The 27,946-nt window shown below is 42.1% G+C and overlaps 1 protein-coding gene across 2 annotated transcripts; it reads right to left on the minus strand.

The window, feature by feature from the left end:
• Positions 1 to 27,665, minus strand: dhx15 (DEAH (Asp-Glu-Ala-His) box helicase 15). 2 transcript variants are annotated; one of them, XM_078275714.1, is made up of 14 exons: positions 27,472 to 27,665; positions 24,938 to 25,268; positions 23,582 to 23,775; positions 23,009 to 23,168; positions 21,454 to 21,672; positions 17,478 to 17,645; positions 10,620 to 10,706; positions 10,116 to 10,265; positions 9,523 to 9,631; positions 5,627 to 5,818; positions 4,535 to 4,657; positions 4,261 to 4,451; positions 3,227 to 3,396; positions 1 to 2,872 (listed from the first exon to the last, which is right to left on the minus strand). In XM_078275714.1, exons 1-14 carry the CDS (start codon positions 27,477 to 27,479, stop codon positions 2,755 to 2,757), a joined length of 2,220 nt encoding a protein of 739 aa, XP_078131840.1. In that variant the 5' UTR covers positions 27,480 to 27,665; the 3' UTR covers positions 1 to 2,754. The 2 variants fall into 2 exon arrangements, with proteins under 2 accessions (XP_078131840.1, XP_078131839.1); XM_078275713.1 differs by lacking the exon at positions 27,472 to 27,665 and adding an exon at positions 27,301 to 27,465.
• Positions 27,666 to 27,946: the final 281 nt, after the last annotated feature.

A 27,946-nucleotide genomic window follows, 5' to 3' on the forward strand; every position in this document is an offset into this window, starting at 1 on the left:
TTCCAACTCTGTCAGAATTCAGTTTTTAATAAGACCATAGAGCCATTACAGATATACTGTATGATTAAGCACAAGAAGTAGGACTGCATGCAATCGTTGTGTACTCTCATATCAGACACTCACAAAAAACAACTTGGAGACATTATAATTTCCATTTGTAATTGTGGCAGTGTGAATCAATGGGAAGTATTGAGCTTGAAAAACTGTTCTTAACTCAGGATCAATTCAATATACAGTAATTTCCAGATCAGCTCAAACTAATGGGTTTTCTATTGGCTTCACTTTGGAGAGACTAATCTCTCCGGCACCATTTTGTGGTTCTGTGTACATTCCCAAGCAAAAGGCCATCCACTTAAAAACTTGTCTCCCAACAGTCCAAAAATATTAAAGCACACATGCTAATTTCCTGACTTAGCATATAACACAATCTGCAGGCTTAATTTAAATACTCCCTTAGCAGGTCTCATATCTCTGCCTGCCTACTTCCAGACGCTACAGAGATTGTGAAAAATGCTTAGTGGTTCATTTCTGCCTCTATCCTCAGGTCACTGTTATGTATATTCCCTTATAATTGATGTAAAGTTGAGATACAGAACAGAGGAAGGCAAGGTTATGCTATCATAAAGGCTACCTGAACAAAAAGAAATGTGGATTAGAAGCAGTTAAAGAAATTGCTTTTTAAAAGGTGATGTAAGAAACCTATGAAAACAAAATGGGGTCTTTGATTTGCATTTGTCATTGTGCCCAGACAAGGTAGAGCTCAAACTTAGTTGATAAAAGAATAATATTGCTTGTTCGTGCTTCCAACTTTCCACACAGAAAGAAAAGTCTATTCAGTTGGAGACACAGACTCAATCGACATCAATTGAGGCAATATATCGGACTTTGTGCAGCTCTGGTGCTCTGGTTTTTCACATGTAAATAGACTTGAATATGTAAAATTGGTGGAGGTCCCTTTTAATCGTTTATTCGCAAAAATAATTGGCATATTAATCAATTGTAAAAATAATTGTTAGCTGCAGCCCTAGTAACAATTAAGTCCCATCTCAAAAAGCACGAACTCCTAGCAAGTGCAACATTTTGAGGCACAACGGCTTTTAAAATGTACTTCTTTAAAGTTGAAAGGCCTTTTGAGACTAAGAGGTTAAAAAAAAAAAGGTTGGTCAAAAAGCAATGCAGCAGTGGCCATAACCACTTTTAGTTAGATCCTCCCTGCTTCATAAACACCCACCTCTTTTAAACACAGAGTCCCCAATTTGTGATTTAGACTTTGTTAAAAATTGTACATCTCCAAGTCTGAGCTAAAATGCCTGCCTGTATTTTCTCAGACTTGACAAAGCTCACCCAGAGCCACAGAAGACATTATACAATGTTTCCACAGGCTGTGGAGTACTGCTCATGAATAATAAATTGACTATTATCTGTGAAATGGGTGGAGTGCATCTTTAAGAAGTTGCAAGTTTAATCTCTGAAAGCCGAGTGGTTATACGTTAAAGAAAACAACGCAAAGACTTAACGCACACTATTAACTGGCAGCTGCAAAGTAGCAGTAACCAGTCCTTAGATGGTAGGAGCATGATGCACAGGCCTCTCACGAGTCCGGTTAATCACACTGTTCATAGAATTCACGCTCCGCCACTCACTGGCAGCTTGCTTCGTTTAAGTTGTTGACCCACAGAATGAGAGAGGAAAGCCTTCCAAGAAAGTTTGTCAGAACTTATCCAACTTTCCTAAGGAATTGTTGCTAAGGAATTCTTACAAGTTCAAATTTAACCCGACAGCTGTGGTTTGACTATAGAATTAAATACACATTCAAGTTATGTCTCTGACCATTATTCTAGTTATTTTCTACACCACTGCGGTGCTAGAATGTATGCTTCTCCCAACTGCAGGCTTTACCTTACACATTAGAGAGGCGCTGACACAAAGCAGTACAGCCAGAACAGGCTCCAGCACAGCAGGGATTTCACACTGATCTTCTTCTGAAACATTTGTAATTAACATTCCCCCTCACTCCAACTGTTCCTGAAGCTATCAATATCCCAGTAAGAAGATTTAACTTCCCTAAAGAGCCAGGAAACGAGCAGGATTTGGCAGGTCAAAACATGATTGCTCAGTGTGTGTGTGTGTGTGTGTGTGTGTGTGGTTGAAGTCTATGCATAGATTATCCTGTTATTTTAATGCTGACACTGGAAAAATGTTTTATTACAAAGTCTTTTTTATTAAGTTGAATAGCGACAGGAAATGTGACCAAAGTGCCCCTCTCAGTATCTCCATGACTAGAGAACAATACATTATGCCTGCCTCAAAATATATATATATTTTTTTTAAATGATATTTGATCAAAAGCTTCCATGGACTTAATGCTGTTTTCAGCAGGAGAAGCAAGACAACAGCCAAGAATCCCGAGCTGTGACTTATGTCTTAGAGAGGAATGCTTAAATGTACATGAAATATCATGCTTTAAATCAAAATGGTTCATGACTAAATTCCAGATAACTGCTCATTTACAGTTCATTTCTGGTAGTGCACTGCTTAACCCTTTGGGCTTCAAAAAAAAAAAAATTACACAAGGTGGCCCTTAAAGGACACAATTCATCAATCATCATGAAATATACATTACACACAGTGAGACAAAAATAAATTCAAAATTAGGTTGTTGGTGGAAGTAAAATAAAATAAGACTGCTCAAATAACTTTAGGCTTTACTTTGTACAGATGCTGAGGATGCCGTTGCAGCACATGCAAACCTTGTTAGTACTGAGTGTATTCCTTAGATGAGATTTTTGCAATGATACGCTCCAACTGTCTCTTTGCTTCACACTGGGGGAAGTTACCCATCTCATAGTACTGCGGGGCAATTTTCACCAGCCTAGGAAAGAAAGCGAGTAAACATTAGTCACAAATATTGTCTTCAGTGTTTACTTGAAAAATAAATAAAACATTATATTTTTTAATATACAGAAAGCGATTGTGTCCACAAATGCAGGGTATTGCACTAGTGTGATGCACTATCCCAGATGTACACAAACAATGAAGTGATTATGTAAGAAAAACCTTTATCTACCTTTATCTATAAGTCAAGCTATCAAAATAAAATGAGCACACATTTTTAGATTGTTTTGTACTTTCACTCGCATAAAAAGACAAGGAAATTTGTGAAATTAAAAACATTTCTTTCTGATAATTATCTTTATATCAAAAATGTGCTCCAACTGAAACTTACCACTCTGGTTTGATGTCAGTGCATGTGCGGATGTAATTCTTGGTGGTCAGCACAAACTCGTTGTAAAGCACCCACTCCGGCTTGTGGTCCAGCACAGTGGATGGGTGCAGCTGTACGACTTGGTTGTCCTTCACCGTCAGGTAATGGCCTGTGCGCTCCAGGTGAGCAATCTGTTCACACCCACGAGAGAGAAGAGGGTCATCGCGAGTTATAAACCCGCACGGAGAAGGACAGAAAAATCACATATTTATAAGTGCTAAATTTAATTTTGGTCTGTAATTTAACAATACAGACCCATCAAAATCTCATTAGTAATTGACTGATTTTGATACAAAAGCAGCCTGACGGTAAAGACAAACTTGTTTGTAACTGGGCAGTGAGCGATTTTCCCTACTTTGTAGATGGTGAAGCTGCAGTGGCTGTTGTGATTAACCAAGGCAATCAGTCTCAATAAAGGCCTTTCCCGACAAAGACATGATCTCACAAATGCTGTGAAAGCCCCAACACGAGCCGCAAATTTGTCTCCAAGATAAAGGTTAATGTTGACAAATATTAACACCATAATTCAACTTGTCAGGTTGCTTGTTTCAGGTAGCCCTGAAAATGGCTGCTTGCAAAATGCCATTTGTTTCCTTGAGCGAGGAGCAAATTGACTTGATTTCTTTTTATGTGTTAAAAACAAAGCAGCTCTGTGTGTGTGTGTACTTTAAAAGGTGGTTATCCATTACAATTAACATCTCAGCTGCATTATCAGTCAGTACTGGGTTTTGCACAAAAACACTTCAAACCCAATGATGGAAACTTCAATGAGCATCAGAATGGCAGCGGAGCTGGAAAAATACTGAATTTTCACAGATAAACAAAATATAATAATTGGGACGTTAAACGGTGTATTGACATTTATTTTTTAAAAGAACCGGGATACTAAATAGCTAAGGTTAGCCAGTTCAAAACGTATACTGCTGCAGAATAATACAAACGCAATATGCTTCTATGAGCAAAGAACTTCACAGAGGGACCCTGATGTGACTGACCTGCATGAAGAAGCCAGTGACCAGCGCGCGGCGGATGTTGGTGTAGTAGTCTCTGCTGCTGAACTCAGTGCTCTTCCGCGGCAGGTTGAAGCGGTCCATGATCCTGGACAACTGTTGCCGTACGTTGTCTGCTGACATCAGCGAGCGGTAGTTGACGAAATTTTCATAGCACCACTGAGTAGAGTCGTGGTCTGTGCGACAGGGCCAATTTAGGGTGAGGGACAAATAAAGACAACTATTCAGTGAAGCCAGTGTGCATGAAAGGGACACTCACTTTGTTTAAAGGCGTGGTAGACGTTGAGCAGCGTCATGTGGTCTCCGTCGATGTGGGCAAAGCGCATCTTGGACTCGTCGGCCACCTTCTTAGCCTCCGTGGGTCGGACGAAGCACTGTGGGACTAAACAAGGTTGGTATAGGCCCCAACACGCCGCCCATAGGGATAAGTTAAGCAAATCCCACAGAGAGGAACAAGGCCTCAGCTCAAGAGAGGCACAGAGCACTTCACAGGGCACACTGTATTGTGAAGTGGTTATGGTGGGAGAAGGAGAGGTGGAGGGTCAAAGAGAAGGGGAGAAGGATGGGTTTCTCCTTCCTGCTGCACTACAGTATGGCTTTATACACCCAACTTATAGATGCAAGATAAATCAGTGGTGAAGAGTTCATCCAGAGGACTCTGGTTCTGCCGTCTCCCCTCTGTGAACTTGCTCTGGATTGCTTAAAGTCAAACCTGCTTAATTGTGGCTTTAATGGGTAAAAGCTGTATTTATTGAGCCTCTTGGTTGGTTGCTGTGGCAGCAGCGTTCTCAGGTGTACTTTCGCTGCGTACTCTAATGAACTCAGCAAAAACCTGCCGTCCTGGAACACCTGCTTTAAGTGCACACCACGTCCAAACAGCTAGTTAAATCCATTTCCCCACTCTCAAAGACCCTCGCACTCCCTTCAAAGGCGTCAAGATTCATCTCAATGAGCAGCATTCTGCTTTGGCAAGCCTAACGTGCAATTACTGCTGTAGCATGTTGGTGCTGCTCCAGCTACACCTATACATTTTGTACAGACATGTATTTTCCCCCCTTTCTCACAAATAATAGCTGACACCACTGACTTGACTGCACTTATTCTGAGTTTTCAACTTCTGGGATTTATCTATTGTTCATACAGATTAGTCAGTTCTATGTCAAATTTGATAATGAGGGCAAAACTAAAGTAAAAAAAGAAGGGTCAAAGAATGCAAATACATATAAGGGAAGAAGATAAAGAAGCTGCTCAGTATATTTCCTTTAAGCTCATTGGTCATTTCTGAAGCACGGTCCATGAGCACAGGAAATGGAAAAAGCAGCAGCTCAGACCAACACAGCCTGAGCATTACCTGACAACATGGCAGTGATGGACAGGATCTCGTTTGAACAGTTGAATTCACAGCTGGCGATGACCATCTTGGCCAGCTGGGGGTCCAGGGGGAACTCTGCCATCATGGAGCCCAGCTCCGTCAGGTCACCGCCGTCATTGAGCGCTGCCAGGTAGTTCAGCAACTCCAGGGCTCGCATCAGGGTCTCTGGGGCTGGGGAAGACAGAATGGGGGAGATGGGCCATTAACAATTGTTCCAAGCCCATGGGCAAAACACAGATGACAGAAATAGAACAATTTCCAAAAGTGTCCATTTTTTTTTTCATAAGAGCAAAACTTGAGAACGATTTGAAGCCTTTTCACAGACACATGTATGGCAGGATTGATTAATAGTCATGATAGGCAACTGAAGTTTTAGATTGTTGGTCAGATGAGACAAGACATTTGAAGAAGCCACCTTGGGCTGGGTGTTATTTTAATGGGCAATTAATTGACAAAATGATAGTCAGATTAATCTAAAATGAACATAATCAACTAATGATTATGTTCATTATGGATTAATCTGACTATCATTTAGGTTTTTGCTAGCCTAGAAATCTAGACGCACCCTAGCGGCAGCAAATGTAATTTGCAGCCAGGGTCAGTCTAGCAACTCTCCGTTGGCTTGCGACCTGAAAAAACCAAATTCTGGTCAGGCCAATCACATCGTGTATAGAGTCGGTGGGCGGGCTTAACATAAGGACAGCAGAGTTGCGACGGTTCCGCGTGAATTCCCTGCTATTGAAAACAAAGATGATGGCTGCTGCTGCTGGCGAACAGCGGCCTTTCGAATCGGTCTCTGGAAGACTTGGAGTTAAGCACTGAAATCATTCTTAAAAAAGGAAGATGTGTTTGGAGTTTTGCCGACAGGATACGGCAAAAATGTAATCTATCAACTAGTGTTGCTCTGGTTGGTTGTAGCGCTATCCTATTGCATGCAGAGGGAATTTCCGTTTATCCCGCCCCTCGGACCGAGCCCTGCCAATGGTGAGTTCCCAGACCCAACATCTTGATGTGGGTCTGGCTTGTCAGGCTAGGTTTTTGCATCTTCACAGTTACACTAGATAATACATTTGTCTACTCTGGCATTAAACATTAGATCAAATGTAACTATTTCAAGGAGGGTCTGGCAAACTTTGCTTAAAGATGTATGTTAAATGTGGCTGGTTGAGGATTTAGAAAGTATGCCCGATTTCCTGTTAGTGTCTTCAAAGTCTAATTAAATTGGCTCCAAGACTGAGGCATCTTGATTTCCTTTCTTCTTTTTTTTTTACTGTCAAATATGAGTACAACATAACATTCAAGCAAATAAATGTCAAAACATAATTTTATGAAGACATGAACTAGCTTGTTTGCGCAGTAAAAAGGAGATCTGCAACCTGAGCAACCAAATATGAAACAAGAAGAAACCCGAGAGAAAAGCTGATAAAACAACAGCACCTGCTGTACACGGACCTTTAAGAGAAGACAGATGCAAGTTAAGAAACACCACAGACAGTCAAACAAAATGAGGCTGTTTTAGTGGCAGGGAGCATGTGGTCAATCAAAATGAGAAGGCTCTGTGTGTGTGTGTGTGTGTGTGTGTGTGTGTGTGTGTGTGTGTGTGTGTGTGTGTGTGTGTGTGTGTGTGTGTGTGTGTGTGTGTGTGTGTTGACCAGAGTTATGCTAGAGATCAATTTAGCAGAGAAGTAATCACGGCAAAGCTCATTTTTCATCATCCACTCAGGCAATCCTAAACAACTAATGCAATTACAGGGGAACTTTCTATTTAATGCTTCAACACAAAAGGCTTCCACCGCTTGGTTAAAAGATTCTTTCCTCCAGATGCAATTATTGACCTTTGGCTCCCGAGAGCTGAAGCCTAATGACCAGTTGCATGTTAACTGAAAATTAGCTTCAAGCACTGGCTGCGGTGCTCGTTTACTTTCATTTCTCTCAAGTGCCCCCCAAAAAATTCAATTTGTAACAGCAGGGAGGCATTTTTTTATGATTAACAAATATTGATTTGGAGCATCAAAGCTATTTTTTTTTTTTTTTTTTTACACAAAGTGAGTGCCGGCCACATTACTTACCACACCAATGGCTTGTGTGGGGCTAAACAAAAGGTGAGAATCTGATTTCCAAGCACTGCTAGCATGATGAACCAGTGTGGAAATTCAATATACACACAACAGGGCTCATCAGAAAGTAAGTATTGACTGCCTCAACACACAAGAATCTGATATATTAACCAAGGGCCAAATCAATGAGACGAAATGCTAAAAGGCACATTACACCACATTGGCTTCGAAAGGTACTTCTTTGGAAATGTCACCAGGCAAATGAATCCCACCCAGCCAAGTCCTTGTGTAAATCGCTACTGATTTCTTTTGGATTTTCCATTTCGTTGGCTGGCTCACACTGTCGCTCTTGTGTTTAGTAAGCGAGGAGCGAGGTAAGCAAAGAGAGAAATAAACGACATATTTGAGCATTCCACAGTAAAAGGAAAAATCAGGGTTCCCATTGAGATCATGGACAAGCTGAAATGGAAAAAGCCACTGGCTTTGGGGCTGATATTGTTGATCATCAGGGAGACAATACCTAAACTCAAATTCAATTGAAATTTAAACATCAAGGAACAACAATACGAAACGTGTGTTGCCTAGGCTCTACCACAATAAAAACTGCAGCCTCAAACAAGGTTTTTATTTATTTGACAATTACAAGAAGAATGCCCACCAAAAATGAATTAAAAGCAGTTCAACCAACAACAAAAAAAAACTATAATCTCAAAACTAATGTATACTATTGTTTCATACTGAATGTTTTGACTCTGACCTGTCCATTTACTCTAAAGGTTGGCCTTTGACACAGCGTATCAAAATTGATCCACTGTAACTAGATGCTATAAAGCTCAAGACCAGGAAGTCTAGCAGACTCAAAGCAGACTTCATCCGCTACACAGAAATAGCTCTGGTTTCCAGGGGGCTAAGGAGTTAGTTAGAAGAAACCTTCTGCCATGAGTGGATCAAAATATATAAAAGATAATCCTCCCTTTTCCCTTCACCCCACTGTTCCCAGTTAGCATCAGCAGACAAGGCCAATCCCATTTGTTGATGCTTACCCTTGCGTTTTGTGAGAAATGTGGGGGTGGGGGTGGAGGTCAGTCACGTTTCACTGGAGGAATAAAAAGGGAAGGCAATAGCCAAGGTGATAGCGCTGCTATTGATGTAACCAATTTCATTCTCAAAATGGCGTTTGCCACGGTGGACGGGGAGAGATGGGTTTAATCTCAGAGGTGAGATGAAAACTATATTATGGTGAGAAAGGGGGGGGAGGGAGGGGGAGGTTAAGGATAGGGAAAGGAGGGGTGGTCTCCGCGGGAACACACACTCTCCTGGAGAATGCCATAACTTGGCACTTCAATGAAAGTCAGTCTGTTTTTTGGCCTAGATCCAGCATGATTCAAATGTACAAGAAATATGAAATACAAACAGAGACAGAAACATAAATGGACTGATCAGCCAGAATACTAACTCCACACGTCACTCTATTGTCACACTTTGAACAGCAATAATCTAAATTTAAGAGTGTTCATAAAAACTGCACAACAATACTACTGTGTAATCCATGTCTGTCAGAGCGCTTATACTCAAATCTCCCAACATTCACTATGCAGTATTTGTTATCTGCCAAGATCATTTTATCTTTGCTTTGTTGTTTTCCCCCCAAGCTCCCAAGTGACATAGCCAACCCAGATTTGATATTGTACATGAAACAACCACAGTTCAACTGAATATAGATTTTACAGCAGAGTTTCATGTCTTTATGGGACTGACTAGACATGTGTTTTTATAAGCCAAAAAATAAATTAGGCTAGTATTTTTTTCCATACTAACCTGGTGGGTCCATGAAGTCAAAGTGCACCAGGTCATCAATACCCAGTTTCTTCAGCTGCAGCACCACAGAGCCCAGATTAGACCTCAGAATCTCTGGATACGTGTTGTCCTGTGCCAGTTAAGAGGTACGAGACGAACCCAAGGAACAATTCAAAACAAATTAGTCAGGGAGCTTACTATCTCCTCATGTGTCACTCGTATGTCAACTTGAACAGAGACCGGGAGTCTAGGGCATTTGAAGGGCTATTTAACTTCTTTAAAAAATTCCCTTCGCCACTCAGCGTGACGTGAAAGAATTAGCCTGTTAAAGTGTGGAACTGGGCCTCAGCAGGTTCATTTGTCACAAGGTGGCTGTATCGTTAGCACACGTTATGAGGAAGGGTGGAGGCAGTGTGGTTTAGCACCAAGCTCTTGGAATTATAATTCACCTGAACTCGGAATCATGGATTCGAAGAGCAAATATTGCATAATAAAGAGCTTTTCCAGCTAGAGGGCTGCTTTGGGGCAATACAAAGTGCTTGTGGCATTGAAGAATATGAAAATCAAACACCTCATAACATTTCTAACCATTTCCAGACCGCCTTGTTTCCTACCTGCATTTCTGTCTTGTAAGCTTTCTCTGTGTAAAGGCGGAAACACTTCCCTGGGCATGTCCGCCCAGCACGACCTGCCCTCTGCTGGGCCGAGGCCTTGCTGATGGCTGTAACCAAAAGGGATTCCACTCTGATACGTGGGTTATATACCTGATAGCAAAGGGAAAAGATGAATTTCAGGTTAATAAAAAATGAAAACACAATGTAGATTTTCTAGGGTAAAAGGGAGTTAAACACATACTAATACCCACAATCTACTACATATATAAGCAGCTTCAGAAAATGTACAATAATACATCCATAAAATCCACCATAACGCATATATAATCTCTTTTTGCGTCTGACTTGGCTCCTACCTGGTGAAATGTCAGAGGAATAAATAACTGGCTTTTCCATCTTTGCAGCTGTCAGGTGTGCACTGCTATGTTTATCTGGGGATTCTCAGGCAACAGACGCAGATGATCGCAGCAGATAAAGAGTGGTGGGGAGAAGGGGGAAGCTAACCTTTTGCTTGGCAAATCCGGGATCAATTACAAACACCACACCATCGATGGTCAGGGATGTCTCGGCGATGTTTGTTGACACGACAACCTGTGGAAATGAGAACGGATGGGTTAAGAAATGACCCACCCGGGCTGGTTTGGAGGGACAGATAAGACCTCAGACTCTGGTGCTAGACCTTGCAGCAAGTCAGTTTTACATATGGTCATCAGTTTTTTAGGAAATACATTCCAACATGCAAGCATTAAAATACAGAGAACTCAACAACGTGGACATTTCAGGGATTAAGGTAGTTTCATCTGTTGAAATATTAGAAAACAAAGTGCATTACTTAATTTGGATTCTCATTCAATTATTTAAAAGTGCTTTGTACAATCACAAAACCTAGTGCTTTCCTACAGTGGAGCAGTTCAAAAATCATAGTCCTTCTTAAGCAGAGTTTTGTGAAGATATCAGCTTTCCCCTCTCTCGTTAAGTTCTCTGCAGAGTTTTTCAAAATAACAGAAAATAGTTGATGTAATGGTTCGGTTTAGGTGGCCTGCTTTTCGCTCTACAATGGTTACTGCCTTCATCCAAGTGTATTTTCTTCCCCCTAAAAGAGGGCTGCTGTATATCTCCCATGTGAACCCAGCATGTATCTTGAAATTTGGAACGCTGCTGCCTGCGGACATGCCAACTCTGCATGGCTCATTGTCACCGATTGGCTATTGCTGTGTGCTACGCAATAATGGCTCCTCCAAAGCTGTGCTTCAACACAACCAGAGGCACTGGAAATGTTTGCATTGCATTTCAGTTTGAAATATTTACAAAATCAATCAAAAAAAACAATTGACCACTTCATCTGATAATTTATAAGGAATGCAAAAGTGGTGTTAATACAGGAGGAGGCTTATGGGGCAACTCTTATAGCATGGTGGTATGGTAGTTGATTTAAGCACCAGGTCAGATGTCACTGTTAACCGCCTCTGCACAAAGAAATGCTGCAAGAAGAGGAGACAAGTAGGGGAAGAATAAGTGAAATGAAAAGCTGCTTGGTTTCTAATAAAGGGTTTAAGAACAAATGGGGAAACTGTGAACATGCACCATCTCCCAGTCTCAGATCTTTTTCTATTACAATTATCCCATATAGCAAGGCTGTCCATGCAAAATCACAGCTGAATTGGAGCAACAAAAAAAAGAAAAAAAAAAGTCACATCACCCTATGGGTCTCTTGCTGTCAGCATATACAAACAGCGGGAGGGGGGTGGAAGAGGGCGGAGAGGAAGACAGATTTGCAGTTGCTCTCACGCAAACCTTGACCGCCGCAGAGTTCCCCTTATATAACAGCTGAAACAGACTGGACAGAGAAACCCTTTAGACCAGGGGTCATCAACGCTTGTCGAACCAAGGACCCCTTAACTGAAAGAAAGACGGAGCAGGGACCCCCTTGTATAAAATGAAGTTGCATATTAAACTGGGCCTACAATAACGTGTAGGGCGGCCTAAAGTCTTTATAAATATATTTTTGGCATACAATAGTAAGATACTAAAATAATAATTATTGGCATGATTTTATAAATCATCTTTTAATGTCAAACATACATGTGGCCCAGTGAATCCTTTTAGTGATTAACTGTATCTTTGGATGGCTCTCTTAGTGACTACCTTACCTATAGGCTAGTAAGCCTATCATCAGTGGGGATTTACATTTGCTTATAATGTGTTGGATTCATGTTAAGAAATTTAAAAAAAATTAACAATAATTTGGAGGCCCCCCTGCAGTGACTCTGAGGACTCCCTAGGGGTCCCGAGTCCCCTGTTGCAGATCTGTGCTTTAGACATATCAAAGTGTTTCAGACTGTGGTGACTGGATCATAGTCCACTCTACTGGCAATTGCTACTCCACTGTCATAGCTCAATATGCAAGTGGGTGTTTGGAAAAATGCCTCTCCACACTTCAATATCTCTCGCTTGCTCACTTGCTCAACATCTACCAAGACAGGAACAAGCTGTAGTCTGACCTAAGCAGTCATTTGGTGGTAGCCGTCTGCTTTCTTGGTATTCCTCACGATGGAATGCCAAGCACAAAACCAAACAAACAGTTCTCTGTAGTCTTTGCTGATACAGGTCCTTAGAACCAATTTTGCACACTTGGCACACTTCCTTTGTAGCTGTGCCTCTTCAGCTGTCTTCAAGCTGTGAGCCTTACAGACTTTTGAAATCCCACCTTTTACCTGAGAATGCCTGACTGTTTAGTTATTCATGCCAGGGAGGGCCTTTTTCCCCTCTCATTCAGCCCTTGACCTCGGGTAGTTTACCTGTCGCAAGACCTATTCCCTATTCCCCCTATTCAGAGACTATCGGGCTCTGGCTGTGGAGGCAGACAGGATTTTCCTCGCCAACCAGCAGCAGTTTGTCCACGCGCTGCTGCCCCCCACAGCACACGTCTGCCCCGCTTGCACTCCACAAAATATAATTTATGTAATTATGTGTGGTTGTCATCACGTGACAGTGTGGAGGAGAAAGTAGTTTTTTCTAAGTTGTTGTTGTGTTATTATTGTTTCAGTATTAGTGTTTGGTATTCAGTTTCTGAACGGTGCACAAGCCAACAGTTTGGTGACGCCGTCTGAGCCTTACGTCATCATTTTTAATTAGTCACGGTAATACCGTATACCGCGGTAAAATAGGGGGGAGGTCTGACGGTATCAAAATTTGGATACTGCCCAACCCTACACATTACTGATGATTATTTATCAAAAATCTCATTGTGTAAATATTTTGTGAAAGCACCAATAGTCAACACTACAATATCGTTGCGGTATCGATATCGAAGTATTTGGTCAAAAATATAATGATATTTGATTTTCTCCATATCGCCCAGCCCTAGTCGACACATCACAGCAAAGATGACGACAATAAGCACAACAACAACCATCATTTTACTACTGCATCTGTATCAAATAGGACAGCCAACAACAAAGAACAACAATGGAGAACGCTTGAGGAGACCATCGGTCCAGCGAGCTGGAGTGTGCGTTTGGAAATGATAAGTGTACCAAAGGTTTTCTCAGTGTCTGGCAGAAACAGAGATACAACATATGGCCAAAAAGTGCAGGGAAACGAATCTGTAGATGAAACAAGATTAGGGCTGCACGATTAACCTAATCGCAATGTCACTCTGTGCGATTACATAACCACAAAAAATGTGCTGTGTGCGTGACAGTCTCTGTGTGCACTGCAGTTTCCACATTGCAACACCCTTCACTTAAAGATGCAGTAAGCAAGTCTTATAAAACTGTCACATTTGCTGAAACTGACCCTATGTTCCAGTAGAACTACATGAAACAGGTAATATATATATATAAAAAAAAAAAAAAATCCGGCAATGCACCAATCAGGACCAGCTTAGGAGATCGTTTGGGCTTTAGCAGAAAGGGGGGAGGGACTGAGAAGTTGTCGATGTTCAAATTCTTTGGCCAAGTCCTGGACCTTCACAATCCTACCTACAGCACCTTTAACACTTTATTAACAACAGATGAAGCCACAGTGTATTAAGAAACTTGGTGTTTTTATTGTTTACTGTTAACTCACTTTACATCGTCTTTGCTATCTCGTTTTCCTCTCGCTTTTCCCTCACACAGCCGCTACGCTTAATCCGACACCGCTCACCAAAATCACCTCATCAAAATGTATTATTTTAATAAGAATTTATATTTTTCTTATTTATTGTTCAATTTATTTCATTTGTACTGTTGAGCAGAGCAAACACACACACACACACTTGATAATTAATTTGGTAAAATATTAAGTTATTTAAAAAGTTTATGTAACTTTATGCTCGTATAACTTTGTATGTTCAAGTTGAGGAAATACACATTTTAAATTCCAGTATTTTATGCATTTGACTAGATAATCTTGTGAAACTAAGACTCGTGATACCATTGTATCGCAATCGCAGTATTGTAAATTGCAATATGAGTTTCTCCAAATCGTGCAGCCCTAAACAATATTATAGAGAAATAAAAGGACCACTCGGAGGCAAACGGAAAAACTATGAAGTTGTTTGGCACGCTGATAACACTGTTTTCCCATAAATGTGAAAGAAAAACAGCATCACTTCCTACATGGTTGTTGGTCCCACCACTGCCTACTTCAACCTCCTACCAAACAGCACAGAAAATGACTTAGTTGGTCCCGCTTTTGCCTTTTAAATGGCATATAACTGAAATGTCCCAGGTTGTAAAACTGAGTAAAACTGAGGGAGAAACCTAGTACCAAAGACTCCTAAATCCTCCTTAAAGTTTAGTTTATGTGAAGCCCCAGGTAATGGGTTCCTGAAGTGGAAAAGGACCATCAGTGGCCTAAAGATACAGAAGAATTACACCTCTAGAAACCTATTAGCCACACTGTGGCAGTCTGAAATAATAAAAAAAGAGACCAGGCTATCAGACAGTGTCTCATGACATACACTATATGCCAGGGACCAACGTCACAGCAAGGAATGAAAGGCATGGAATGCTTCAAAGTCCGGTTAACAAATAGACTAGGTGAGGTTGCCACTGTCCTGCGTGTTGGGACACAGTCAGGGCTCCAGCAGATGCTACACATGACACCCTCTCACATTTCATGATCATATGGGTGGCCTCATTGGCTGCATTGATTCTGAAGGATTATCCAGGCTAGGGCCATTACACTGAATGCAGGCTGGCTCCTTCCAGTCTGTTGCTGCACTGGATAATCCTGGCTTCTTCATCAGTAATATCATTAGAGCATCATCTCTGCATGTTATTTCTGGGTTATTACCTGCATGAGAGCAAGTACTAAGGCTAACACAGGCAATCTTTCACATTACCTGCTGGGAAACACAGCCTTGTTGAAAAATAAAGCCTTCCTCTGACTGGGGAAAAGGAGAACGTGCCTTGAGCAGCATCTACGCACGCACATTCAAAGCTCATTGAAATGGATACGTGGCAGAATCACGAGTGACATTTAAGGGAATATTCCAAACGTGACACAATGCTCAAAACAAACCTCAAACACTCAGCACAGCACATTTGTTAAAGACAATCTTCGAGACGCTGGACAGAAAAGTGAGATTATAGTCTTTGTTTGTAATTAGTCAATTGCTGCCTTGGCCTCTAAATGATTAAACTGTTCAAAAACAGAAGATCAGTGGCTTTCCTGGAGAAATAGAGCAATGACGAGCTAGTGCTTTATGTTAATTGAGGGATGCCTAATGCAGTCGTTAGAATGCGTAGCAGCACACGTCGCAAACCTTAATTCTTTTTCACTACTTCCTCTTGGGCTGGCTTGGATGACATCTCTGCATTTTTCAATTGATGAGCCACTCAGTCACTTTTGGAGGGGAGGCACTTTTACTTCAAGCACGGCAACTTTAGATGCCACCTCCAGCAACTCAACAAGCACCTGACAAACTGATCTTGAGGGGGGAAAAAGGCATTGACTGTGCTGTTCTGAAGTGGTTGCAGGATTGACAGGTCAGAGGTCATGCTGTCATTACATTCACTTTATTTTCTGGATCAACATAACTCATGGGAACCAGGGAGAAGTTGCTGCAGACCCCTGCTATTCAGCTGTTATTCAGCACGCCCACCGCTAGTGGAAAATCATTGTATCCTCCTAGTTGTATTACGTCTGACAGATGTATGCAAACTTGCAGGGCCATGCAGGTACTATTGCAAGAGCCACGTAATATTTAAATCTGTCCCTATGCAACTATGGCCCTGTTTCATGTCAACATCCCTTTGAACAGCAGAGACAAACAGTGAGAATGATATTTTGATCTTAACTAACACTGGGTAATCAAACTACTAAGAATGCTGAGCCTCTAAAGCCAACATTCAAGCAGAAAGCTGGCAGAGATGAAACTATAAAACTGTGATGGTGCTAGTGTGTCAAATGTTTGATCCAAACCTTGTGGGGTAACCCTCAGCCTGTGCCGCACTGTAAATGTAAACTTGATAACACACTTGATCCCTCTTTAATGCCATGTCAAATAATACTTTTTGTAAAATTTCTGATTAATTGCATATTAAATCACATTTAGAGGAATCCTATATTCCCAAAATCCAGGTTGAATTGAGCATTTAGCAAGTACTGTAATGTGTTTAACTTTGACAGCCCATAACTATTTTCACTGCTCATATGTCAGCCTGATCTGCCTCAATTAGAGGGGTTGTAGCAATGAGTCATTCATCAACACCATCCCATATCAGATGCTGGGGTTGAATGTTTGCTCATTCACTGGCAGTGGTGATATTCTGTCAGATCCCTGGCCAACAGTGTGGCAGCGCAGGTGGTGCTGCTACTCTGGTGATGAGCCCATCTGAATAGAAACTGTCAACACAAAAGAGACAAATTGTCTCGTGTCCGTACCAATAAGAGGATCACCCACTCCTCTGAGATTAAGTGATTGAGGAAGAAGAAGCCGACGCACAGCAAAAAAAGTCCTGTTTTTGATCAGCTCATATAACGTGCACCTTCCGCATGGCTTCATGTGGCAGAGGTCTTAGGCCTCCTCTCTGAGCAGCAGCAGGGCCTGTGCAAATGTAGTGGAAAGATAAAAATGACTGAGAATGCAGTGCTTTCCTCAGGCTCAGAGGGCATGAGTAATACCCCAGTTATAATTTAGAGCAGAGAATCGCATGCTGACAAAAGCAGCATATGTTGTGTGAGTCAGTTCTGCGCTAAAGCTGAGAAAGGGAAAAAAGTTTCAGTCCCTACCTTCCAGCTCTCTTCCTTTCCCCACCTTATTCCCATCTGGCCTTTCTACATCATTTTCTCTTTCACTTACCCTCTCCCTCAAACTCCCCACTTCAACCTCCCCCTCCGAGTGTTTTTATAGCAACAAGGCCGTAATACCTTCCTTCCGATGGCACCACTTGGTTTATTGGGTGGGGGTGGCTCAAAGATCCTCTGCTGCTGCTGTGGAGGCAGTGTGGAGTAAAGTGGGATGATCTTGATATCACCGACTTCCGGCCCCAGGTCGTCGACCTCCCTCTTGATCCGCTTGCAGGCTTCATCAATTTCCTGAAAGACGGAAGTGCAACAATTAATCCGGGCGTCACCTGTGTATGTAAACAGCAAACTCAAAACAGGCACTGAACAACACCTGGATGAACAATGGCGGTGAATCTGGATGATAGGGGAAGGTGCAGAAAGGCGGCCGGGGAAACCGTGGTTCCCTGCTACAGTACATTTGTTCTACCTATCGCTCCATCTGACGGAGGAAATTAAACCTGGACTGCAGTATGCATTGCTGAGCTCCCTGTGGCTCTGTTGTCAAATGCAGCAATCATGGAAAACATGGACGAGCAAGCTCCGAAGGCATGCACATGCACACCCACACCCCCACACACACACACACCCCCCCACACACACACACACACACACACACACAGAAACAGGGTTCATTATTCCACAGCGCAGTATTGTAGGGAGGAATGTGAGATGAGACGAAGCACTGATGCATAACCAGCGGCAAATCATGGCAGATCAGTTTAGTGAAGCTGAATGTTCTAGAGCCGGTGGGCTGGCAGACAGACACAGCGACCTGAGTAGTGCCAGGAAGAAAGCATAGTGAGCACAAGGCTAGGGCCTTTTTTCTAAAGGCCTATTGGACTACACTAATAAATGTACTAAAATATGTCTACATATTCTACATGCAACCCATTAACATAAAAGTACTCGTTTTATTTTACCTACTTACATTTTTAATCATCGTACTTAAAAGGTTTAAAGTAGGTTCTGGTATGGCCTAAACTACCATGTACATAATAGCTTTTCATTTTCCAAGCAACTCCCGCTGTTAAGAACCGTTTTCTTTGTTTTTGCTAACAATCATTTAATCCTCATGAAGCAGCAGTTACTATACGTTTCATGTTACAGCCTATACTGTTGCACCACCTGCAGGCCCATGGGAGCAATGCAGCAAGTTTTCAAAGAGAGGAGTCAGGAGTCAATGAACAGGAACCAGAATTATTTCCCTGATGCTTTTAAAACTGAAAAGGAGCTACATCAGAGCTCTTTATCATGCATGTTGGCTAAGAAATCAATCCACACAACTTCTCAGATCCTTGTTTCCTTTTCTAAAAGCATACTGTGCTGAAATTAGTGACTGACGCGGACTTAATTTGTACCACTGTGCGAGGCCAGTAACATGTACTTTGACATGAGAAAGCACCACGGTGATGTTCCCCGTTTTCCTTCTAGACTGCAAGTGTGTTATTAGCCCTGTTGTCCCCTTGTTCATCGCATTAAGTATTAAGTCAAACCCTGCTGATGGCCCAGTGCTTCTTAATCAACACACTGACAAGTAGAAAACGGTAAATCTGAATGGATTGGTAAAATTAGCCTGGGTATTAATAGTCTATAAAGCCTCTGGATGCAGCAGCTGCCATGGAGAAAAAAAAATGGCCCTCTTTGCCAAAGTGCCAGAAGCAAGCTGGCTGTCCCTCCCTTAGGGACAGCAAGACAGAGTGTCTCACACACACACACACACACACACACACGCACGCACACACGCACGCACGCACACGCAGTTGGCCGGTGTTGGGAACCTGTCCACCAGCTCTCCCTGCCACCCCAGAAGCAACAATCTACGGCCAAGCTAATAACCGACACATTTAGGCACTCCTCTTGACTAGCAAACAACCCCCGCCAATCCCCACGTTTTGATGTTAGCTGCTGAGGGGGAAGCTTAAATATTAGGACTTATCTTTGCTCAACAGCTGTGATAAGTTTCAACTTTCTTGTTTGGTGCTTCCATTCTGTTTGTTTGTGGAAGCAAACTATCTTAGAGAAACTGAGGAGGAAAGAGGAAGAGAGTCCTGTGCTTTTTACTTTTGCCTATTCTAAATTAAACAGTCACATAAAAACTATCTAGTCTATGGATCTGTATCCCAATCATTAGTCTACATCAAAGTTGCTGGGAGACTGAAGAGGTTAAGAAGTGCTTGAGGGGTGTGCTGCAGTACCCTTTGAACACCCATCTCTGCCAGACCTACTACACTTTAACTTCTTTAACCCAATTAGGAGAGGGTGATAATGAACTCACCGTGGAAGCTTGACATGGTGGGGGGGGGGGGGGGGGGGGGGAAATAAATCAACAAATTACATCTAACTGCATGAGCAATGTTCAACATTGCCTGCAAATATACTAGACTTTTCAACACATTCACAGGCGTGACTATCAGAGTTTCTAGCCATCCAAGCAGCTGGGATACCACTAAACCTAAAATCAATTACCAGCCTTCAAAGGAGACCACTTCAAACACCATGCCCTCCAATGACTTCATCCCCTTCGTAACAAGCCGCATATTGATCTTGCTTTGGCTAAGGAAAACTGACGTAGGTGCACTGCCACAGTCAAGCCAATGTTGAGTGACAAATAATCACTGCTAGTAAACAACCCAACACAAGATGTGATTGGGGAAGCCAGAAAGACACACAACTACATGAGTTCTTAAAGATCCCTTGTGTAGATCAAAAATTAATAGGGTGTAGCAAAAGTCCAAAATGTCATTTAAATTGCCAGAGCAATTTGTGGTGCATTCACACCAGTTACATTCTCCTTTACAACCACAAGTAATCACATGGTCTCCAACACCATTTTGTCAGAGTGCTGAGAGAATAATCATACCAGCACAGGCACTGTTGGCTCTGACAGGCTCCTCCTGTCCAATGATCGGAACATTGAAACATTTGTTGGTGCTGTGTGTGTGTGTGTGTGTGTGTGTGTGTGTGTGTGTGTGTGTGTGTGTGTGTGTGTGTGTGTGTTCACCCTGCTGTGACCAAATTCATCATTTTGGGCATGAACCCTGCCCTCCATTACACTTCAGTGGACAACATTTGCAGGGAGGTGGAAAAAATAATAAATGACTTAATTTCAGAGATTTGTGGGAAGGGCAGAATCTGGGTCACTACTGTTTCCCCCCCCAGTGCAAATCCTGGTGGTTCCCAAACAGGCACACTCACGTGCATGAACATCTGTCAAATTGAGGATTAATAATTTCCTGTGCAGACGGTGCACGAGTGTGTGCTCATGACACAGTGTACGTGAGTAACTCATCTATGTAATTGCATTAAGATGCACGCATTTAACTTTGGAGATGTCTAAAATCTTTGCACAACTTTATAACCTTGTTCGTTGTGTTTGTTTCAAAAATACCAATAACGAGGGCTCGGTTGCCGGCATCGCTACCTACCTATTACAATGAAATTAAACGAAAATGTAGAGACGACGCGGAACATGGCACGTATTGGGGGTGGTCCCGAGTTAGAAACGTCAGTTGCAAATATCTGATCAAATTTGCGGTTTATTAATGATCGTTAATGACTGTTAGGCCACGGAAAAGGCCTAGGAAAAGAAAGGCTGGTGACAGTCATGATGAAGCTGAGGTTAGTTGGATCAAATTAAGAAGGAGGGGAGGCGGGTATTTTGTCAATGTGAAAATGCCTAGCAGGGGTTATTTGATTTCATTCTTGTAGGTTGCTTAATCAAGCAATGTATTGCATTATGGACAGGACGACGGGAAGTACAGGTGAGACAGGAAAAGTATGGAAAGAAAGGTGAGAGGACAGCAGGTAGAGGAAAGAGGCAAGAAGTATTGAAGCATTTCATTAAACATATTCGACATCTACAAATGTGTACAAATATGTGTCTAAAGCCTGTCTTGTGTAAGCTGACGCGATAACTATCTTCCGGCGGCGCAAAATAAAAAAACGTTTTCACTCTTCAGCACCACTGCTGGAAATAATCCTAAGGGAAACACTGTAATGGACAATGACACAAATCATTTAACCTGGCTTTTGTAGAACAAAACCTAAGGAGTGGTACCTCTTGTCCAGTGAGGAAGAGCAGAAGGTCCCCTTCATCCACCTCACACATGTGGATCTGGATCACAGTGCGGATGGCCGCCTCCAGGTAGTCCCGCTCAGGTTCCGGCGTGTAGAAAATCTCCACAGGGTGGGTGCGTCCGGGGATGGTTAGCAGTGGGCAGTTGTCAAAGTACACCTGGAACTTTCCGGCATCGAGCGTGGCACTCATGACGATGACCTGGACAGAGAAGAGCACAGGAATAGGAGAGACAAGTCTGTGAAGGACAATGTATTCATAAAAGGAAAGATAAAAGTAAAAGTAAAGACAGCAGAGTGTAAATGACTGTGGTGATTATGGGAGTGAGCACTGACGTGTAGAATGAGTTAACATTTCATATGGCTTGATGATAATTAAGGATAAGGACACATGCTAAGTGGATAACGGTGCAACCAAATACAGAATAGATGAAGAGTGCAAAAAGCTATACAGGATGGATCATGCTTTGAATCCGAATTTAGGATGAGGGAGCTGGCACGAACCCAAGATGGTGTCCATAGTGTAGAACTTGGCATTACACTCCAAGTCACTGACCTACACAGAGCTATGACAGTCCTTGTTCCTGATGTTTGGTACACAATGTTCTCCCCAGAGCCATTAGATCGAGCGCATTAGGATTCTGATGGGAAACGCGTCTCCCATTTTCAATCTCAAACATTTTCAGGTGCCAGTGTCTCGGCATTTCGCTTTACGCTCTGCGAGACATCATAATTGCTCTTAATCAAGGCAAATTAAACTTTCAAATTTGGTAGGGGACAGGGATGAAGGAGATAGAGGGGTGTGGGTGGATGATCATTCCCAATAACCTAGACCTCATTTAACAGTCCGCGAACAACAATCTAACCTTTGATTCCACACTGACAAAACAACTAGTCGTTATCCATCTGCTTTATGAGAAATATGTCTGGCACAGTCTGCCTATAAAGCGCCTGCCTGCCTGTACGCTCCCATCCACACCGACACATTGCTATTCTCCCCCTGGATGATTGGCTCAAAATGGGGCTGACTCTAGGAGCAATCTCCACTCGTGCTGCGGTGCAGAATAGATGTGCATTTCTGAGCCCAACAGCAACATTTCTCTTTTCTCTACAGATACACAGCTGTCAGACATGGGGACACTGTCAGGAGAAATGTGACAAAAGGGAGGAGTGACAGAAGAGGGAAATAAACACTGGCTGTCACTGAATTTATCCTGCAGGAAGTAATGGTTAGGGCTTTAACCGTGTTTTGAAGGCATTAAGTGGGACATATTTGTGGAAACAAATCAGACTAGTGTCAAGAGTACTTTCAGCACCAAGTCAGGAGATAAGACAAGTGACATTTGACTTTCCAGAATAAATAGCAAATGTAGGTGCTGGATAAATGGTCACATTAAGCTTCAGGAACTTACACTACCTTTTAAATAATCCACATGCTTTTAAATGGTTGCAATAGCTAATCCTGAGGCCATAAAAAAAGATGCTTGTTTCCCATATTTATCAAATATAATGAAGAAACTCAGAAATATTGTTTTTACCTTGAGGTCAGCCCTCTGGCGGACCACCTCCTTGAGGACCCCCATGAGGATATCTGTAGCTAAAGTGCGTTCGTGTGCCTCGTCCAAGATGATGACACCATAGCGCTCCAGCAGAGGATCATTCATAGCCTCCCGCAGCAACATTCCATCTGTCATGTACCTGGGTGAATAGAATACATGCAGGCTTTATCAGCATATACAGTGGCATTATCTGAATACAAATCCTGCTTACAATTAATGTAATGAGCACAGCATTCCCCTACAGAGAAATGTCCTGCTTCAAAGTGATGTGGGCAGAACATAAACAATGGGGGAGGAAGTATAAAGAGGATAAGATGAATTTGAGAAATGTCAAACCTAACGCCAGTCTGTCAAGCAAGACAATTCAAATTGTCTACATTTTTTAACAGCTCACTGAATTAATCATAGATTATCACTTGTACAAGGCTCCTGTTAAGCTAATAGGCTCTTACTGTTATCTATTTCTGCCAATGCAGCTGTAGGTTTGTCATTGGTTGCTTTTCAAAACATAAAAAGAGAGCCGAGAGAAACATTTTAAACTAGCCTTCTTACTTGAGTAGGGTCTTGGGAGAGCTGCAGTCCTCAAACCTGATGGAGTAGCCCACCTCTTGGCCCAGCATGACATCCATCTCGTCAGCAACCCTCTGGGCGACGCTCATGGCCGCTACCCTCCTGGGCTGGGTGCAGGCCACTGCTCTCTTTGGTCCCGGCATTGACCGCACCATGTCCACACACCACTGAGGGATCTGGAAGACGGCGGACAAGACAGGTTGTGTCTGAGCCGAAGAGGCCGAGTATAAAAGAATTCTTTAAATAAAAGAATTCTTTAAATATAATAGCAAACGAGGGAGATGAATGCAAGGCTGATGTAGGAGGATGAACCTTATCAGTGGGTGTACCAGCCTAAAACAAAAGATTTCATAGTACTACTACTAGAAGTGCATTATTATAGTTTGCTATGTACGGAAAAGCAAATACCTACAAAAGTCATACCTGTCAACATTTTCCCTGACAGCATGTTCTTGCTTTGAGCTTAAAAACAGAAGCAGCTTGCTAAGAGAGGCTTGAATGAAGAGAGTCTTACTTCCACTCTATTAAGCTTGCGGTTCGGATGACTGCCCTTTAGAGATGATTCAAATCTTACCAGACTTTGAAATGTCACCCCAATCAGAATAACAAAAAAAAATGCTGATGACAGGTTTGGAAGAGATAAACATTTCTCGAAGAGTATTAAAATATATTAGAACTTTCGGGGCCTGGCCCTAATCATCAGAATATGATTGGTGGAACGTCTGTATGCTACCTAATTTGTACCTGACAATCATTTAAGCTTCATTTGTATTTAGACAAAGTAAAAGCAGTAAAAAAAAAAAAAACTTGTCTTAAAACTTGCTTTCCCTGATTGTGAGGAAGACGTTTTGCCTAAATGCAATACTAACCATTCTTTTCTCTTTCTTTTAATTTCAAGAAATACCATTGTGGTCAAACTTAAAGGCATCATGATTATTTTTTCCTTTCATTTCCAGAGCAATAACCACAAATGACTAATCTTAAAGATAAAGAAGTGTTTGGAAGATAGTTTGTATTCCCCTCAGGAGGGGGCTAAGGCTCAAACAGTGATTTACTCTAATCTACTCTCTTTCAAATTTTAAGGACCGACAACCCAGCTCTTTCAAAAACTTTAAATAAACGTAACCACCACACACTGTGAAACAGCTCCACAGAGTAACTGTTTAAAATGCATCATCTGTTCATTCCACCCTGTTTTTTTATGGCAATATTATACCAATTATATTACTGAATTTCAATTTGACACATTTTAGTCAATTTATAGTTTAAAAAAAAAAAAAAAAAAGTTCATGTTTTAGGGGCACCCGACAACAGTAGTGCATATTTACTGCCTTATACCTGAGTGGTTTTTCCAGAGCCTGTCTCTCCCACCAGCACAAAAGACTGGTTACACATCAGGATGTCAGTGAAGCGCTCTCTGTACTCCCAGACAGGCAGCTGCTGCCGCTTCTTCATGATCTCATGGTAGCGTGGCGTGTGGGGCAGATTGGTGAAGGGGTTGATCGGCTGCTGAATGGGGGTTTGCCTAAGGAAGCCTCCACTGCCTGCAGCTAGGCTGTTGGGCGCTGCGGATGACTTCACATCTCTGTCCCCGTCACGGTCTCGATCCCGATCACGGTCCCTGTCCCTCGACCGTTCTTCACGGTCTCTGTCCCGGTCGCGGTCACGCCTGTGAGAGGAAGATGCAAGTTAAGATTTGATGAAGCCTTGCCACACGGAATAACCAATATAACTTACCACAGAAACACGACATAACCAAATACACTTGAAATGACCAAAATACTATTTTTCCCTAGATTTAGTAAAGATTATAGCAAACATAAAAAGCACAACATAGAACAGACAGTGCACATGTTAGCCTATGTCAAGTTCATGTTCTTAAAATTGAATGAAAAGGTTACTGCACATTCTTATTAACTGTTGCTAAAAGCACCGACTAACCAAGTGTGGCATGCAAAGGCCATGAATACTGTCCACAAGATTGTTCTCTTGTGCAGACATGTATTTATGTTTACATTATTCTCTTATATTGTCCATATTTAATGCTGGTCTCTAGACTTTATCCTTGCACTATTGGACCTGTTTGCACTACCACCATGACACACACTCTCATACTGAATCACAGGGTCAGTTCCTGCCCTATCACTGCAAGTGTCTCATGCTTATACATCCCTTAGTACATTCATGTGGATTTTTTTTATTTTATTTAGTAATTTTTATTTTATTGTCCATGCTAGTCATGTGGATTTGTTTTTTTATCATCCTGTTTGTGATGTATGTGAATGTTGTGTGTGATGTCTTAAGCTAATGGAACCTTGAATTTCCCCTTGGGGATCAATAAAGTATCTATCTATCTATCTATCTATCTATCTATCTATCTATCTATCTATCTATCTATCTTTAAATGGCTTTAGAACATAATGCAAACCATTTATATCCTCACATTATCTGGACAAAGTGTGTGTAGCTCATGGCAAGCTACAGTGTAAAGGTGTTTCATGTAAGTAGTACCAAAAAAGATATTTAGGGATAAATTAAGGGCTAAAAAATAATTTTCTGGCAGATTCCACTTTGAAAAAACACAAATTCATGACTCTGAAATTGATCAATTATGTGTCTACAAGACAACTCCATTACTAATGAATATTTTTTGCTACTAATTTACTATTCAGTTTTGTCTAAATGTTCAGTTGTTTGCAGTGCGATAATGAGTTACAACGTAATTGAAGCCAAGCGTGACTCAGAGAGAGGTGGGTCGCATCATCTAGTTTGAAACCCCTCAACTTGTCTGAATCATGGATGGATTATGGTCTGGATGTACGCATCTCTAGCATTCATGTCCTTGACTATGGGAGAGCTGCAATATGCACATCGGATGACGCTAGATTCTGCTGTTTGAACATAAATATAACCGAATGTATAGTTTACACAATGCGTACAATATTATATATGCCTCTGGGTAAATTTCATATTTTACTGGTCGACCCGGGCCCGGTAAAGCAGTGACCCTGAGCGTAATCTCGATGACTTTGACAACTGACAGCGATTCAACCTAGCTAGGTCCCCCGACTTCTACAGGCCGATCAGGTCTTGTCTGGACCCATAACGCTCAGCAATCCTTTAATGTCCCTAAGGAAAGCTAGGCTTTACAGCAAAGGTCGCCTGACACTGACTTGGGACTGTAATATGAGACATGGCAGTGACACCTGACATTGCATCTTATTTCCGCTAACAGCTAACATAAACATTAGCCCAGCTAAGGGGTCCTATGTGCTGCCACATGCTGTAACAACCGATCATTCATGGCATGTTGACGTTGTCTCGTGAAATGCAACGTTATGTCCTTTGTATTTAAGACCCAGCGCTCAAAGTAGCACTGGCTAGCATGTAACGGTAGCCACGTGCAGACCAGAACAGGCTGGCTGTTTGCTAAGTTAGCTAACGTTGCACTAGCCAATTTGCTCGACCATTGCACCGCACGCCCTTATCGTCCAACAGCATCTCTATACAGCTAGCTGTTTATCATGTCACTGAAACAATGATACGCTCCCATCCACCCCGTTGGTGCTTACTTTAGCTAAACATAGCGAAGAGTTGACGTTAGCACGGCTAGTTAGCAACAGGACAACAACAAAACAGCCTGCAGCAATCACAAACACTGCAACAGCGGGAAGCTTTTAGGTAACGTTAACGCTACATACTCATCAGAGGGTCTCTTTTTACTCGGCGAATCATCTCCCAAATCTAAACGATGTCGCTTGGACATCCTGACACCGATATCCGTCCAAACTGTGGCTTTAGCAGTTTATTAATCCATGCAGATTTTCCCCAAAGCGTTAAACATCACCAAAATGGCGACCGGAAGCTCTTACCTCATCATTATTATCCTTGACAAAATTATTCGAAAGCAGTAATTAACTGTGACACCCGGAAAGCACGATGCATAGAAAAGGTCCCGGCTTTACTGTACACTGCACATGAACGCCTATTGCAGTTCCTGCAGATACGATGCAGTGGTTTAGGTCTGCTGCCGGTAGAGTCGGGATGATGATGTTCCCGTCAAACAACGCGCTACACAGTAGGCCTACTGTTGCCTCGCCCCCTTCAGTCCAAAGCATCAGTCTCACTGCAGCACATGCAGGTCTGACTCAAGCACCCAGGAACCTCTCTAAAAAATATATTGTTACTATTGCTATAGGCTACATGTCACTATATAAATATTGCATGAATGAACAGAATAGTGTGCTCAGAATATAGCCTGACAGTGTTGGCTGCTCTGTCCGTTGATGCTCCAAGAAGGGAAATCTTTATACAGCATCGTTGCAGGGGACCCCATTGGAGTTCCAT

The sequence above is a fragment of the Sander vitreus genome, chromosome 19, assembly GCF_031162955.1.
Source record: "Sander vitreus isolate 19-12246 chromosome 19, sanVit1, whole genome shotgun sequence".
In the NCBI taxonomy this organism is placed as follows: domain Eukaryota; kingdom Metazoa; phylum Chordata; class Actinopteri; order Perciformes; family Percidae; genus Sander; species Sander vitreus.

Excerpts from the sequence above, each read along its gene's own strand:
- dhx15 (XM_078275713.1), bottom strand. The coding sequence starts at position 27,365 with ATGTCCAAGCGACATCGTTTAGATTTGGGAGATGATTCGCCGAGTAAA. Across the intron at positions 21,673-23,008 it reads GCCAGAGGGCTGACCTCAAG|GTCATCGTCATGAGTGCCAC; the intron begins GTAAAAACAATA and ends TTCTCTGTCCAG. Across the intron at positions 3,397-4,260 it reads TCACTGGCTTCTTCATGCAG|ATTGCTCACCTGGAGCGCAC; the intron begins GTCAGTCACATC and ends GGGTGTGAACAG.